At 37.7% G+C, this 15,606-nt stretch overlaps 1 protein-coding gene across 1 annotated transcript in view; it reads left to right on the top strand.

The window, feature by feature from the left end:
- The window catches only part of MAN2A1 (mannosidase alpha class 2A member 1), a 155,701-nt gene that overhangs the window by 125,983 nt on the left and 14,112 nt on the right, over positions 1–15,606 (top strand). Inside the window, exons 17-19 of the mRNA XM_054715013.1 lie at positions 1,316–1,449; positions 4,682–4,823; positions 7,395–7,528. Coding sequence (XP_054570988.1) covers positions 1,316–1,449; positions 4,682–4,823; positions 7,395–7,528 — 410 coding nt within the window. The remainder of the gene's footprint in view (positions 1–1,315; positions 1,450–4,681; positions 4,824–7,394; positions 7,529–15,606) is intronic.

Raw genomic sequence — 15,606 nt, 5'->3', positions numbered from 1 at the left:
CAGCATCTACCAAAAAAGAACTTGGGTGAGCATTCTGAAAATCCTTAGCCCATTTAGGATTTTCACCACATTATTTATGCTTTATAATTTCCAGTTTATTTTCACATAAATCTATAATTCCTGGACCAGCTGCATTTCATTCTTTTCTACAAATCTCACAGATTCAAATTTTTTTTGTTCACTATTCCCTGTCACCTTCTATAAGCTCTGGGGATTCTTCTTGGCTCCTAGAAAAAGTCTTCCTTACTCCCTTCTTTTCCTCCCCATTTTTTCTTACCCAGCCCTCTTTGTCTAATGAGTACTGGCTATCAGCAGAGGGGCAGATTGTGTGAGGAGTAGGGAGAAGCAGATAATGAATAACAACTGCAGGCAAGTGTCTTGGAATTTCAAAAAACTTCAGCTGTATGAAATAAGATAGGGTCAGTCTTTCTTCTTTTGATCACTTTCCTTCTTTGAAGATCCTGTAATATCTTACACACACTGAGTTCTGTATTAAGAGTGTTGTGTTTCTTCATAACTCCTCCCTGCATCTCTGAAATAGACCCAAGGCTTCACTGAGTACCTGACAAGCAGTTAGGGCAGCATGATAGAAATTGGTAAACACTTTAGGCTTAATAAAAAGGAAGTCTGACACATCTGGGACTTCTTCAAGCTGTCCTCTGCTTTGTATAACAAAGGGCACAATGAATCACTCAAAAACACAAGGGGTCCTAAGATACCAAACTCAATTAAAATTGCTCTAACTTCTAGGGAGTTCTCCAGATTATACTCCAAAGTAGTAATATGGAAATATCAGTTTTAGCTATAAATCATGTCTCTTTTCCTTGATATGATCATGGGCACTAATACACTGCCTCTTGAACCAATAGAGTATAAATTTTACCGCTCATAATTTTCAGTATGTGAGGAGAGAATGGTGAAGAAGTAGGCTCAAATGACTCTATTGGGGAACAGTGGTACAGACAAGAGGTGGACTGGCCTGGAATGGAGCTGACCTTTTCTCATTTAATGTCCTCTTTCCCCTCTAGAACTCATTGGAGAATAATTTGCATGTTATATTTCATCTGCATTTACCTCCACCAACCTCTTCATCTTTCTGTTAAGTTGTATGTGCCCCTGAATGAATGTTATCTACCATGCGATAATTAAAAAAAAGAAAAGGTGAATTGTGACACTGTTTAGCATATGAGAGTTGATAAAGATAGGAGATAAAAAACAGGAAAATATATGCAACTTTGGAAGGAGTTCTGAAGAGTATATTTAAAAATAGTGGGCAATAAATTTCTTTCTATTGTGTATATTCTTTTAAATTTAGGGATAGAAGGACAGTCTGTGGAAGTTTCCAATATTGTGGACATCCGAAAAGAATATAACCGTGAGATTGCAATGAAAATTTCTTCTAACTTAAACAGCCAAAATAGATTTTATACAGACCTAAATGGATACCAGGTAATTTTCCTTCAAAATGTCTAAGTAATGGTTATGTGCGTGTGTAACTTTTATATATGGTAATGGCTAGTTAATTTTGCATCCTTTCACAAATAGGCTTAAGGTCACAAATTATTTTTGAAATAAAACATTTTTAACAGATACTTATAGGTTCTTTTTTTTAAAAAAATATATTTTATTGATTTTTTCACAGAGAGGAAGGGAGAGGGACAGAGAGCCAGAAACATCCATGAGAGAGAAACATCGATCAGCTGCCTCCTGCACATCCCCCACTGGGGATGTGCCCGCAACCAAGGCACTGCCCTTGACCGGAATCGAACCTGGGATCCTTTCAGTCCGCAGGCCGACGCTCTATCCACTGAGCCAAACCGGTTTCGGCACTTATAGGTTCTTTATTAACTAGATTTCCAAAATTTCAACAACTAACTAACTGACAGAGTATTTTGTAAATCATCTCTTTGTAAGAATTTATTTTTTTCAAAGGAAGATTTGGTGACAATTATGCATGTTAAATAACATGGTGCCAAAGTATATATGAATTTATCTAATATAAAGGAAACATTAGGGATTGATGGATTACATTTTTTTCTCATAAGAAATTGGCCTATGCATATTTAGCTTATTCTATATATATTTTTTAAATGTATAACCTAATAAAAAAGAAAGTTTTCTTTCAGGAAGACTTGTCCCTTCTCTTTATTGGAGAGGAGGGTGTGTACCTTAATATACATACATATGTGCACATAGATAAATGAATACAAACATATCTACTTAGAAATGTGAGTAGATATGTATTTAATAAAAAAAATTTTTGAAACAGTAATGAGAAAATTGATTTATAACATTTTTCAGATTGTCAGTTCTCTAATTTAATAAAACTTTTTATTATTACCTAAATCTCTGTACTCAGAGTTAATGGGTGTGACATATATCTTTGAAATAATACTATTAAAAACATTAGCATGTTTTTGAGACATTAACATTTTAGAAATTTCTGGCTATGAATAGAAATAATTCCACAACAAATGCTTTTACTTTGTCTGATTGTCAATTCAAATGAGTGGACAGAATTGTGATAATTTTCTCTTTTACGATTTCCTGCAAAAGTTAAATTTAAACCTTTTCCAAAGCATAAAAATTGCAACATACATTTTGAATTAACATGTTAATTTTACTACAGCTGTTTGGTTTTCAAATGAAGCCCCTACTTTGTGGTGATTCATTTTCTTTGTATATAAAAGAAAGGCTTTTCTTAAAATCTTCAGAAGCAATTATTTGTATGTGTGAGTGTATACATGAATGAAAAAAACTTAGTAAAAATGAATAAAAATTTTCTTTTTAAAGATTGAGCATTTGAATAAATAGGAAAATATCATTTTTAAGTCTATAACCTAAATATTTCTGCTTTTAAAATAAGCTCTTTTTTAACCTTTGAAAAGACTGATACTTGGGCAAGACTAGAAGTCTAGACCTACAGCTGGGGAGTGAGAGTAATAGCCACACAGTTGTGAGTTTTAAATGTCCTTTTTATTAAAAGTATATGAGTTAGCCTGGCCGGTGTGGCTCAGTGATTGAGCATCTGTCTATGAACCAGGAGGTCACGATTCGATTCCCAGTTGGGACACATGCCTGCCTGGTTGTGGCCTCGGTCCCCAGTGGCGGGGTACAGGAGGCAGCAGATCAGTGATTCTCTCTTGTCATTGATGTTTCTATCTCTCTCTTCCTCTCCTTTCCTCTCTGAAATCAATAAAAGTATATATTTTAAAAAGTATATGAGTTATTTGGAATGGAAGATCAGGATTGGAAAGGAGAAATGGAGAATTCTTTTGAGCTAGCTTTTTATTTTACCTTTTTATAGTAGTTTCTCTACTAGTTTATGAATTTCTTGAGACTGTGATAAAAATGATCCCAAGCTGGATGGCTTAAAACAACAGGAATTATTCCCTCACAGTTTGGGACACTAGTGCTAAAGCAAGGTGTCAGCAGGGCCACCTCCCTCCAGATGCTCTAGGGAAATAGCCTTCCTTGCCTCTTCTAGTTTCTGGTAGGTTCAGGCCACCCTTGGTACACTTTGCCTTGTAAACACATCACTTCAGTCTGTATCTTCACTGTCACATGCTGTCTCCTTGTGTTTCTATATGTGTCCTTCTGTGACCTGATTTTCCTCTTTTTATAAGAATACCAATCAATGGATTAGAACCTACCCTAATCCAATGCAACTTGATTATATCAACAGGGAACCTATTTCAAAATAAAATCACATTCATAGGTTCTGGGTGAACATGAATTTGTGAAGGCACTATTCAATACAACCAGTAAACTGAAAGATACATTGCAGAGTTGTGGAGATTAAAGGTTTTATCTGTGAAATTCCCAGCACTGTGCCTGGCGTTAATGGGTTCTCAATACATGTTCACTATTATGTTAACTTCTTTGCTTTAGTTTCATGTCAAATTTTTATGAGTTTAAAAGAAGAGATGACATTTTATGTGGTGTGAATAAGTTTCCCGATAACAGAGTCTCTGTTTGATGTCTCCTCCTGATGTTTGAGTGAGTCTCCTTGCCCCAGACTGGTTTAGTGCACTGTCAGTCTTTCTCAGAAACTAAAGTTGGGGTTGTATTTCACTCATTCAGATACTAGACCAAGAAAAATTAGAATTTGGAACTATCTACATTGAAACTAAACAAGAAGAATATGCATGGAATAGTTTATAACCATAAATATGCATTTGATTATTATAATGTAATATGTTAGAGGATTTGATGAGGAGGTCTGGGATACTTATTAAAACTGATTTTAGAAGAATTACAAGATATTTCTTGAAAGGGGATAAAGAGCTATTATGCTTAGCATTCATTACAAAAGCAGTATGTTAGATTTAGATAAAAAATGAATACTTAATACCCTTATAATTTGTATGCAAATATTGGAGAGCTAGAAGACTTTTGTTAAGGATATTTATTCTGAATTTAAATAGGAGTGCCTATTTTAAAAATCTGGACAAGTTCTAAGTCTCTTAAAAATTGTTTTCTGAAATCCTTGTGATTTTTTTTTTTATATTGTTTTGAAGAATGTTTCAAGTTTTAAATTAGCTCTAACCTTGAACAAGAAAGGAAGCTGTTCCTTTTTCTCTTTGGAAGAAAAGTCATCTGTAGTCAATACTAATTTTTAAAAGTTCCTATGTAAATATCACTCAATTTTTAAAAAAAAGATAATTGTATGGTCTTATAGATTCAACCTAGAATGACAATGAACAAGTTGCCTCTTCAAGCAAATGTGTATCCGATGACCACAATGGCTTATATCCAGGATACCCAGCATCGCTTGACCCTGCTCTCTGCTCAGTCTTTAGGTGTATCGAGTTTGAAAAGTGGTATGTATTGTTTAGATTCTTTTTGCTCTTGTAAGTTTCAGTTCCAAGTGTATGACTTTTTTGCCAGTCACATGTATTAATTATCTTCTCCACTTACCAGGTTTCTTTGGAGAACTAGACTATTAGTTCATTTTGGGTTTTGTGAGAATAACGTAAAATGATGGATTTCCTCAATCTTAGGTGAAGAACAAGGACCTAAACTTCTGTGAAACTGATTGTTTTTCAAGATAATTTACCTCACCTGATAGCCCATTGTTTGCAGAATGGGCTGTTGTGATTAATTGGATGTAGAAACTCCAACTATAGATAACTTACTCAGTTCCAAAGCTGAGAGGTTACAGTTCAAATTTAGGTCCTCCTCTGAATCACATTCTTCTGCACCACCACCCAAAAAAAGGAAGGAAGTAGAGATGATACAGATAGGAGGATATAGAGGTAACAGACATGACTTTAATGATTCCAAAGGAGAGAATGAGATAGAGAAAGAAAACAGTAATAGATACTGATTAATTTTTGAAAAGTTCCTATTGAGACGCTTATCATTTATAGGTCATCAGTTGCTCTTCCTTCATTACATGCAAAGAGTTGCTAAGTGTCTTAAGGAGCTAGGTAAATAAATGAGTTCAGATGCTTTGACACTTTTTATATTAGGCATATACATACATTCTGTACTTCCACATACACACAAAAAATACTACTTCTCGTTTTTCTTGTCGCCTGTACTGGACAAAATCATGCAGTCATCCCATAAAGATGACATGAAGTTATAAAAATAATAAAGGCCTCACGTCAGGGATTCAGTCTGGATGGTGAGACATGAGCAACCTGGAGCAACCCCATGTGCAGTGGGGCGGCCACTGCATAGTGCTAGTACATTGTCTCCATGGGGAAGGGGCCCAGTGTTGCCAAATGCTTCAGTTTTTGAAGAGCCCAGAAATCTGGAATTTTATGTGAAGACTAGAGGTCCAGTGCACGAAATTCATGCACGGGTAGGGTCCCTAGGCCTGGCCATCGATCAGGGATCAGGTTCCCCTCCTCCTCCTTCCCTCGCCACCCGCCTCCCCACCTCTCTTCCTCCTCCTTCCCTTGCTCCCTCAGTGCCCTGCTGCCATTGCTGGTCGCCTGTCATGTTTCGTGCCACCCCCTGGTGGTTCAGCGCACGTCATAGTGAGCAATTGAACTCCCAGTCTCCCAGTCAAACTCTTGAGGAGACACTTTGTACATTAGCCTTTTATATATATAGATGCCCAATCTATAAATGTTGATGTAATTTTTTCCAGTATCAGAACATAAGACATCTTTGTGCCAGATGTGACTCTTGACCCATCCATTTTTAAACCTGCCTTAAATTCTCAAAGGTGGGCTCTAAACAGGGTCGAGTCATTAGGACTCAAGCAATCATGAGCCATGAGTCTTCTCTCACTTCCCTCATCTGCCCCTGCCATAGACACCCAGATACCCTACTGCTTGAATAGCTACAGACATGAAAACTATTTAGATTAGTGTCACTTATTATATGGACTAACATTTCCTGGCAGGGAGAAGAGTTAGTAATTGCCAAGAGATTGATGTATAATTTGGGTGTGAAGTGATCAAACTCTAACTGTTCTCATAGGCATGGAGCCAATTAGTCGCAGTGCCTGAAGAAAGGCTCTAAACTAGACAGTTGTCTTCTAAAATATGGAGGAGTGACAACCAAACATTTGCTCATTTTATCTACTGGATGCCCAAACTAAGAAAGAAAGAGTTGGTTGGATTCTGTAAGAGTAATAGTTATTAAAATATTTTATGTATATTCAGCTATTTTATGCTAAATGATCATATAATAAGTAACAAATGCGAATGAATGGATGAATAAACTTTAGGGTATTTTTTTTTTAGTATAATCTCAAATATATAATATGACTGGATTTCTTTCTTTTTTTTTTAAATTTTTATACTCATAACCTAACCATTAGCTTACAATTTAAATTAGAGGAGATGTGAAATTATTTCACAGCAAATGAAGGAACCACTGTGACTCCTCTTGGAGCTAGAGGAGATAGGACAGTGGAGAAGCTGCTAACATAATCTCGGAGGGAAGGGGGTTCATGGTAGGAGTTACCAAATCCCAGGGCTTCTTCAGGGATCAACACATATCAAGTAACCTAAATATTTCAAGTCCTAGTTAGATCCTACCCATCTGTATTTGTTTTATTACTCCCTGTGTGCTGTGCATTTTGAAATGAGCCTCATAATCATTTTTAAATTCCAGATGGTGACACCAAAAATTTTGAAGGCTTAATTTACTCTTTAATTTTTGAATTTTAGATTAATACTTATTTAAAATTTTAATTTTTATCTGTTTTTAAATTTCTTATCAGATTTTACTAGACATCAATGAATAAAAGTAGAAATATAATCATATTTTTATTGGCTACCTTAAGCCATTATTGAGAAAAAGTTGTATAGATTTGTCTCCTTGACTAAAGGAGAAACTTGAATCAAGACTGTGCCTGAACTTAACATGTTCCTCATTGGATGTTTGTATTAAATAACCCTGGCCAATTTTTTTGTTTGGTTTTTTCGTAGGTCAGATTGAAGTTATCATGGATCGGAGACTCATGCAAGATGATAATCGTGGGCTTGAGCAAGGTGTCCATGACAACAAGATTACAGCTAATTTATTTCGAATATTACTAGAAAAAAGAACTGTTGTGAATATGGTAGGAAAAAAAAAAAATAACGTGTTATCCACAATTTGAAATTGTGACTTTCCACTTTTTTATTTTTTACAATTTTCAATATAGTGATATGTTTAAAATAGATTTAGCCTATATTCACAAGAAAGAGAATTTCAGTTTAATACACATACACACATATAATGTAAGATTTGCATTTACGTCATTTTAATTTTTTTCTTATTATGTAGATATAAAGTAAGGTTAAGAAATCAGTTTGGGTGAAATTTCCTGAAATTATTTTGAAAGTGTGTGTTAAAGAATAGAGCTTAGTAACATATTTAGGAGATTAAATTTGATTAGTAAAATGGATTTGAAACCTAGTGTACTTATTTTAGTCTTAAACTCATCAATTGAAAATGGATTTTCTTGTCTGTCTTCTTGTTCAGTTTTCATTCTTTGAAGTCTAAGTCCAACATTCCATGTCTGGCCAAAGATCAGTTGGACATAAACCAAACTGACAATATGCTTCTTCAAGTGCCAATAAAGTACCTCAGAGTCCTTCATAAATTACTAATTACCAGCTCAAGTGGCCCTTGAGATGGTCTTTTTACTCCTCTTTCTCTCTTTCTGCACTCACAATTTCAAATTGTTTCTACTATTTCAGCCATGTATACTTTATAGAGAGCCATTCGACAATGCTCGCTATTCTAGATACCAAGCATCAACTCCCACCCTTTCTTTCTTTCCTCATGTTACAGAAGGGACATTTACCTTCCTTTCTTCTTAGGCCAGTGCCTCTGTTTGTCCTTGGAAATTGGCTTAATCTCCCTCCTCAAGATCCTGTTACTAGGTATTCTCCCTCCTTTCCTTCCCCTGCCCCTCACAGGAAATCCTTTCTATTCGCGTTTAAACACTTTATTTTCTCCCATTAAAACTTAAAACAGAAAACAGCCCTCACTCAGATTCTCATTTCCAAATCTTATTTCCTGTCTCCCTTACCATCTTGAGTCAGAGTTTATAAGATAGGATTATTTTATCATTTTTTTCTCACAATTTATTTGAATCTGGCATTAGCCTCCATCATACACTCTTGCCAATGTCACTAGATACAGCAGAGTGCATCTAGATGATGCACTAGGTCAGTGGTCGGCAAACCACGGCTCGAGAGCTACATGCAGCTCTTTGGCCCCTTGAGTGTGGCTCTTCCACAAAATGCCACGTGCGGGCACGCACATACAGTGCAATAGAAACTTTGTGGCCCAGAAGCAGAAGTCAGTTTTTGGCCTGGACGAGTCTATTTTGAAGAAGTGGCGTTAGAACACTCAAGGGGTCAAAGAGCCACATGTGGCTCGCGAGCTGCGGTTTGCCGAACACTGCACTAGATAATGCAGTTCACTTACTTCACCTTTCAGCAGCATTGGACACTGACCATTGTCACTTCTTAAAACACTGTCCAGCCAGGGCTTCCTTGGCACCACACTCAGTAGGTTTATTTCCTTCCTCTGGGGCAGTTCTTTCTCTATAGCTCTTACAGTTCTTTAGTTCTTAAGGGCTAATCAGAGCTCTCAAGGCTTGGCCCCAGGCCTCCCTTTCCTTTTTTTAAAAAAAGATATTTTATTGATTGTTTACAGAGAGAAAGGGAGAGGGATGGAGAGTTAGAAACATCGATGAGAGAGAAACATCGATCAGCTGCCTCCTGCACAACCCCCTACTGGGGATATGCCTGCAACCAAGGTACATGCCCTTGACTGGAATCAAACCCGGGCCCCTTCAGTCCCCCGGCCGACACTCTATCCACTGAGCCAAACTGGTTAGGGCCTCCCTTTCCTTTTTATGTTCTCCCTCTGCAACCTCTCCTACTCCCCTGGCTTTGGTTACCACCCCTGGCAGATGGAACCCACAAATACATATTCCATCTGTCTAGTTGTTTTCTGTTATTTCTTTCTACATTTCTAACAGCACCTGAAACTCAACATATCGAAAATCACTCTCATGATCTCCCTTCTCAAACCTGACCCTTCTCAATGTTCCCTCTCTTGGTGATGAGCACCACCTTCCATCCAGTGCCAGCCACCTAGGAGTCATCCTCAGACATTTATCCCTCACCAGCCCTTTCTCACAACAGTGATTACCAGTGCTTGGCTATCTCATTGCCTAAATATTTCAAATCTATAAACTTGTTTACTTCAACCACCCTAATCTCAACTAACATCATGCATTTCCTGGATCTAGCCTGTGCATCCACGCTGCTCTCCTTTCTGCTGTGTTTTCTTAATCCAGGAAGCATAGTGTTTTTGTCTTTGTTTTTAGATTTTCTTTCTAAACCAAAGATAAAACTCGTGAGCACAAACAGCAGTGTGGTGGCTGCTAGAGGGAAGGAGGTTTGGGGAGAAGGGTCCTGATATATGGTGATGGGAGAATATTTGACTTTGGGTGGTGGGCACATGGTGCAATATACAGATCTTATGACATAGAAACCCACACCTGGAACCTATATGATCATGTTGACCAATGTCACCCCAATAAATTTAATTTAAAAAACAACAAAAAATCAAAAGCTAACCTCATTGCCCCACTGCTGAAGCCCTCTGATGTCTTTTCATTGCTCTCAGTATAAAAGCCAAAACCTTACCACGACCTACAGAGCCCCTCATGTATGGGCCCTGCCTAACCCCTTCCTCATTTAGCGTGACTCTCGCTATTTCTAACTCGGCCCACTTGTTTCCTTTCAGTCCTAAGTACTTTCCATGCACCCTACCCCCACAGCACCTTGTACGTGTTTTTCATCCTCTTTGCCCAGGGGACTCTTAGTTCTATTTCAGATCAGAGCTCATTTTGTCAACTGCTTCTGCTTGAGCAGGTCCAATCCCCTTCTATGCTCCCTCAGATCTGGGCATATCTCCTTCATGTGTATGTCATTGTTGGATTGTTGTCTTTCTTTTCCTTTGGACAGTATACTCCCTGAAAGTAGAGGTTATGTCTCTCTCTGCTTCTAGGCTGTTCCTAGCGGAGGAAGTACCCAATATATATTGTATGAATGAGTGAGCTGTGACAGCACACTGTGCCACTGTGTTTATCGCAGTTACTGCTTACTTCCTGTCACTGTATGCATGTTCTACTCCCCCTACTAGATTCCAGGAGCTTGTCTACTTCATTTTCATGTGCCCCACAGGGCCTCTGCCTTAGGTAAGCATTCTATCAGTAAAATCCTAGTCCACTGAATGAAATATCAACATTTAATTAAAGCAAAGAATTCTTCCAATATCTAGAATTTTTCAGGAAAAAGATTTTAATATCCATTCTAGATGTCAAGATTTATACCGATCTTGGAACTCAAGGTTTAAATCAATTACTGACAATAACTTAGTTTTAAGACTAAAACTGCATAGGAAATATGTTGGAGTACTGGCAGCTATTGTATTTTTCTCCTGAAAATGTTTCTGGCTTTTATGATTTTTCTTTCTATATAGACACTAATTTGCAAAACTGTTAACTATGGCAATAAGAATTTTCATGTCAGACCTATAAAGCTTTCACTTAGAAGTTAAATAATTTGTTTATTCCCATTCAAAACTCCTTAGAGACTAATTGATTTAAATTTGATCCAATGTTTTTGTAATCCTATGTTGGTTAAATTTTTCTTTTGCTCAGCTGTAAGTTCTTAGACTTAAATCAATAGATTCTTTTAAATAAAAAATGAACTAGAGAAGAGAAAATACATTTTAATTTCTAGTGAGATTGATTAAAAAGACATTTGATAAAGAAAGGTTACATATACATAAATTTTCTAAAAAGTGTTTTTATTTTCTCAGGTCTTAAATTCTAAAAAATTGATGGTAGAAACTGAGGTGGGGAGACAGTTTGGGCAGGGAGGCATTTTAATGGGAAGTCTGACCCTTTCGGAGCCTCATTGGGATAATTCCAGAGAGGTGGTGAGAATAAGGACTGGAACAGTCCTCTCTGCGGAACCCTGGAGAACAGGACTCACTTCTATTCAGTCATCCAGGGTTACTCCAATGGTAATGATACTCAATGGTCAGCAGAAGTGAAACATGGGAATTGTCTCTTTGGCACTGACCGTGTCTGATTTGTTTATTTGACCCTTACTCCCAACATGGTCCTGCTGGCAACTGGTATACTAAAGGGGGCATTGAGCTGGACTTAGAAGTACTGAAGGTGTTCAAGGGTTACAGTTGTATCATTTTGCCTCTGGATATCAATTCTTTGCATATAAGGAAAGGGAGTTAGGAGAGATCAGATGAAAAACTCAAATACTTACAGGGCTCAGGAGAGTGATGGCATGAGAGAGGTTGGTCAGGTTTAAGAGCAAGGGCTTAAGTTAGGTAGCCAGCGGATCGGTGGGGAAGGGGAACATGACACATAACCCACCTGGAAGCCGCAATTGATTGTTTTCACATGGGAACCTGAAGCCCAGTATGACTTGAAGTCCCTGTGTGGGGTTAAAAAAACAGTTAATAGTGTTGGGGGAGTTTTTGTTACTATCATTTTTGAGTATTTTAATGTGAAATCTCCTGGATTTTTTTTTTCTATTATTGAGAGTTGCCTGAAAAATAAATAACTTTTTAATACCATGCTGACCTCCCAAAACATTTCTATAGACAAATTAGACCCACAAACTACCAAGCTTCAGCTCTGCTATATGATACTTATCTCTAAATCTTTAGATTCCATATATTTTTATTCTTCTCTTTCCCTTTGTCTTTTTACTTCCTCCCCCCCTAATATTTTTCTCTGATTTATTTATACTGCATTTGCTTACTAAATTAATAAATGAAGTTCAACAAACATTATGAAGTTCTCACTGTCAGGTCATACTGAATAATCAAAGGCGACTAAAAAACAATCTCTCACTATCATATATAACTTAGCAAGTTTGGACGTAAGTGGAATGGAAACCTTTGGTGTTTAGGGATCAGGTAACACGAATGGGCTTAATGAAAGGCACTGAGGAGCCTGACAAGAAGTTTGGCTTAGGAAATAAGAGCTAGAACCCAGTGGAGACGATCTCAACTTGGTGTGTTTTGGATCAGAATGTGCTAAAAACTATTTTAATTTCACACATGTTGTAAGGAGAAAATTAGACTTGTATAGACTGAAGTCTTCCAACCAACAAGAAAACAAATCTATATATATATAAAACCCTAATATGCAAATAGACCGAACTGCCGAACAACCGGTTGCTATGACGTGCGCTGACCACCAGAGGGCGCGCACAGAACATAGCGTGTGTCGGCCGCTGTGGGATGGTGGAGCAGGTGAGCGGGGGGGCGCCAGACCAAGGTAGGGTGCTAGTCGCTGTCATCGGGGCAAGGCTCTGGTGGTTACTGAAAACTCTTAGCTCCCGCATGCTGCAGTCCCACCTGGCGATATCACCCGCTGCCAGCACTGGGCACCGGTCCCAATCCCTCGACACTGTCATCAGGTGCGAGTGGCAGCTGCCGGGCCCAGTCGCCCTTGAGGGCTTCTCCACCTCCCCCTGCTCCTGAGGGGCAATCGGGGCAGCATCCACTGCTCACACACTCTGATGGCACCGGCCCCAATCGCTCCGCATGTGGGAGCAGCGGCAGCGAGGGCGGGGCTGCTGGCAGACTGGACCAGGGGCCATGGTGGGAGTGGCCGGGCGGGGTGCGGAGGATGGGCCGAGACCTGCCCATGTGCTTACCGCTGCCTCGCAGCCCACAGGTCCTTTCAAGGTGCACGAATTCGTGCACTGGGCCCCTAGTAATGTTTATAATAGTGTGTTAGTTACTACATATAAGGCTGAGGAATTCATTTATAGCACAAACACTTGAACATGTTTTATAAACTTTGGGTTTATTATAAGCATTACTGTGAAAAGATTGCCTGTCTAGGAAATGAATCCAAATAGTGGTAGTTCAACAGTTAAATATCTTTGTGAGCCCCCTGTCATTGTGAATATGTTACAGAGTGTGTGGATGGTGGTGCCTTCTGTGAGATGGTGGTACCTTCTGTGTCATTGTCCATGGTGCTCTTATGGCACTGAACTCCCTCACTTCTCTAAACTCTACTGCCTTATCTTGCTTAGGACTATAAATGGTACAGTTCTTGAATTTTCAGAGTACTTAAATTCATGACACTGTTTCTTTGACGAGATTTTTCATGAACATGTTTTTGAGTCTGAATCCTGTTTTTTTAATCCAAAACTAGTTTAAAAGGTGAGGATTATACTTTTGGTTCCAAATGGCATTCTATTTCTTCTAGAAAGTTGTAAGGGTGTCTGTCTGGGGTGGCAGTTCTCCGCACAGGTCCACAGAGCAGTGTGGGTCTGACTAGAGGAGATTCACCTGGAAAGGGGTGGCATTAAGCTTCACCTTTCCAGGCCCCAAACCTGCCTGGGGATCTATGCTTTTTAAAAGCTCCCCAAGCAATTCCTATGTATGATCAATTTGAGGGGGAAACACTGAGGGTTAGGTGAACTGATTTGGTGTTAATGTGCACACCAAAGGAAAGGTAAATACGCACATTACTGTGTGTACAGATAATCCATCAAGAAGTCCCGCATCTTCTCACCATGGTGTCCAGGGATTTTTCAAAGTGCATAGAACAAAGTCAGAGAGCTTTTTCTGAATGTTTCTTGACCTAAAATGAACTTAATGCCTCCTGAATCTGATAAGGCAGGTGTTTTCCTTTCTGTCAGAATCTTTTATCTCTATTACTCAAAGGTGATTTTGTCAGCAATCCTGACCTACATTGTGGAGTTCTTTGATCTTGGACCACATTTAAAGTGTCTTATTGAAAATGTTCCTTCTCTGTTCATATTATTTTACAAGCTGCATTAAATTTCAATATTGTTGGAGAATAATATTTTATATGCTTTATTTAATCTTTCCTTAAAAAATGTGGAATGGATACATTTTTTACAACTCTTTCAGACCTCATATTTTTTGTCAGTATCTTAATATTGTGTGTCTCTCTGCTGCCTTTAAAAATCTTTTTTTCTCTCTCCCTGGTCTAAATTGTAATGACATCTTCAGTTTGCTACAGACACGATGCTTGTCACTCTTCACTAACACCCTCTGTTCAATGCTAATCTGACATTCTGAATCTTCTATAAATCCTATCTTTTCACACAGATAAGTAGCCAAGCCTTTCATTTGAAAAAGGGATGTAACATCAGAATATATCAGTGAAATAGCCATTTTAGAAATAAGATAAAAATTTAAATTTACCTCCAATGTCACTGGTGAACAAAAGACCTTTCTGCATAAATTTTCTCTTTTTAGTGTGTTTGTCTGCTTTTATACCTTACGCATCATTGGTGATGGTTCTGCTTAGTCATTGATTTAATTGTGTGTCATCTACCATATGTATGTCTCCAGTCCTGGCAGACTTATGTAATGTTAGAACATGCTGAAATGCTTGTCAACAAGTCTATACCATAGCAAAGACCAAAGTATTTTTAAATTATACTGAATAATTATGTATCATATAAATGTGTGATAAGTGTTACATAACATATGTAACTGTTCCAATTTTGGGAATAGAGTGAAGCAATTGACAGTGATTTACCCAATTTAAAGAAAACATGATCTAGATATGCCACCTGTGTTATTTAAAAACCTTATTTATTTTGAGAGTTTTTAAGTCCTATCACTGGATAACATTTGTGAAACATAGCTTTGGATCAACACATGACTTTCGATCTAGTTAAGTGTACAAATGAAATCAAGAGAATATGATGGGTAAACCTGAGGGAAAAGAGATAACATTTGATGACATGTAAGATGTATGAGCATCCCAGTCCATTTACTTTAAGAGTTTTGTAGTAGGTTGGAAAAGAGTTTCTGTAAAACGTTATACCTGTCCTAAAATGTTTGTGGAAAATGTTTTCAGGGTTTTTAGTATTAAATCAACAGAAAAAATATATTTCTAACATATGAGTTAAGTAGACAGTTTGTTTTCTTATATTGCTTAGAACTGAACTTGGTAATCTGCTATGCATTTCTATAACTGTTATTAATAAAATCAAAGTATCTATGTATTTTTATATTTCTTTTCTATTTAAATCCTATCAGATAATTCAGTTAACAACTTGAAAACTGCAAATTTGTAACTCTTAAGAATATTTTTGTTTTTTT

Source organism: Eptesicus fuscus, chromosome 4 (genome assembly GCF_027574615.1).
Source record: "Eptesicus fuscus isolate TK198812 chromosome 4, DD_ASM_mEF_20220401, whole genome shotgun sequence".
In the NCBI taxonomy this organism is placed as follows: domain Eukaryota; kingdom Metazoa; phylum Chordata; class Mammalia; order Chiroptera; family Vespertilionidae; genus Eptesicus; species Eptesicus fuscus.
This window is presented reverse-complemented; position numbering and strand designations above follow the sequence as displayed.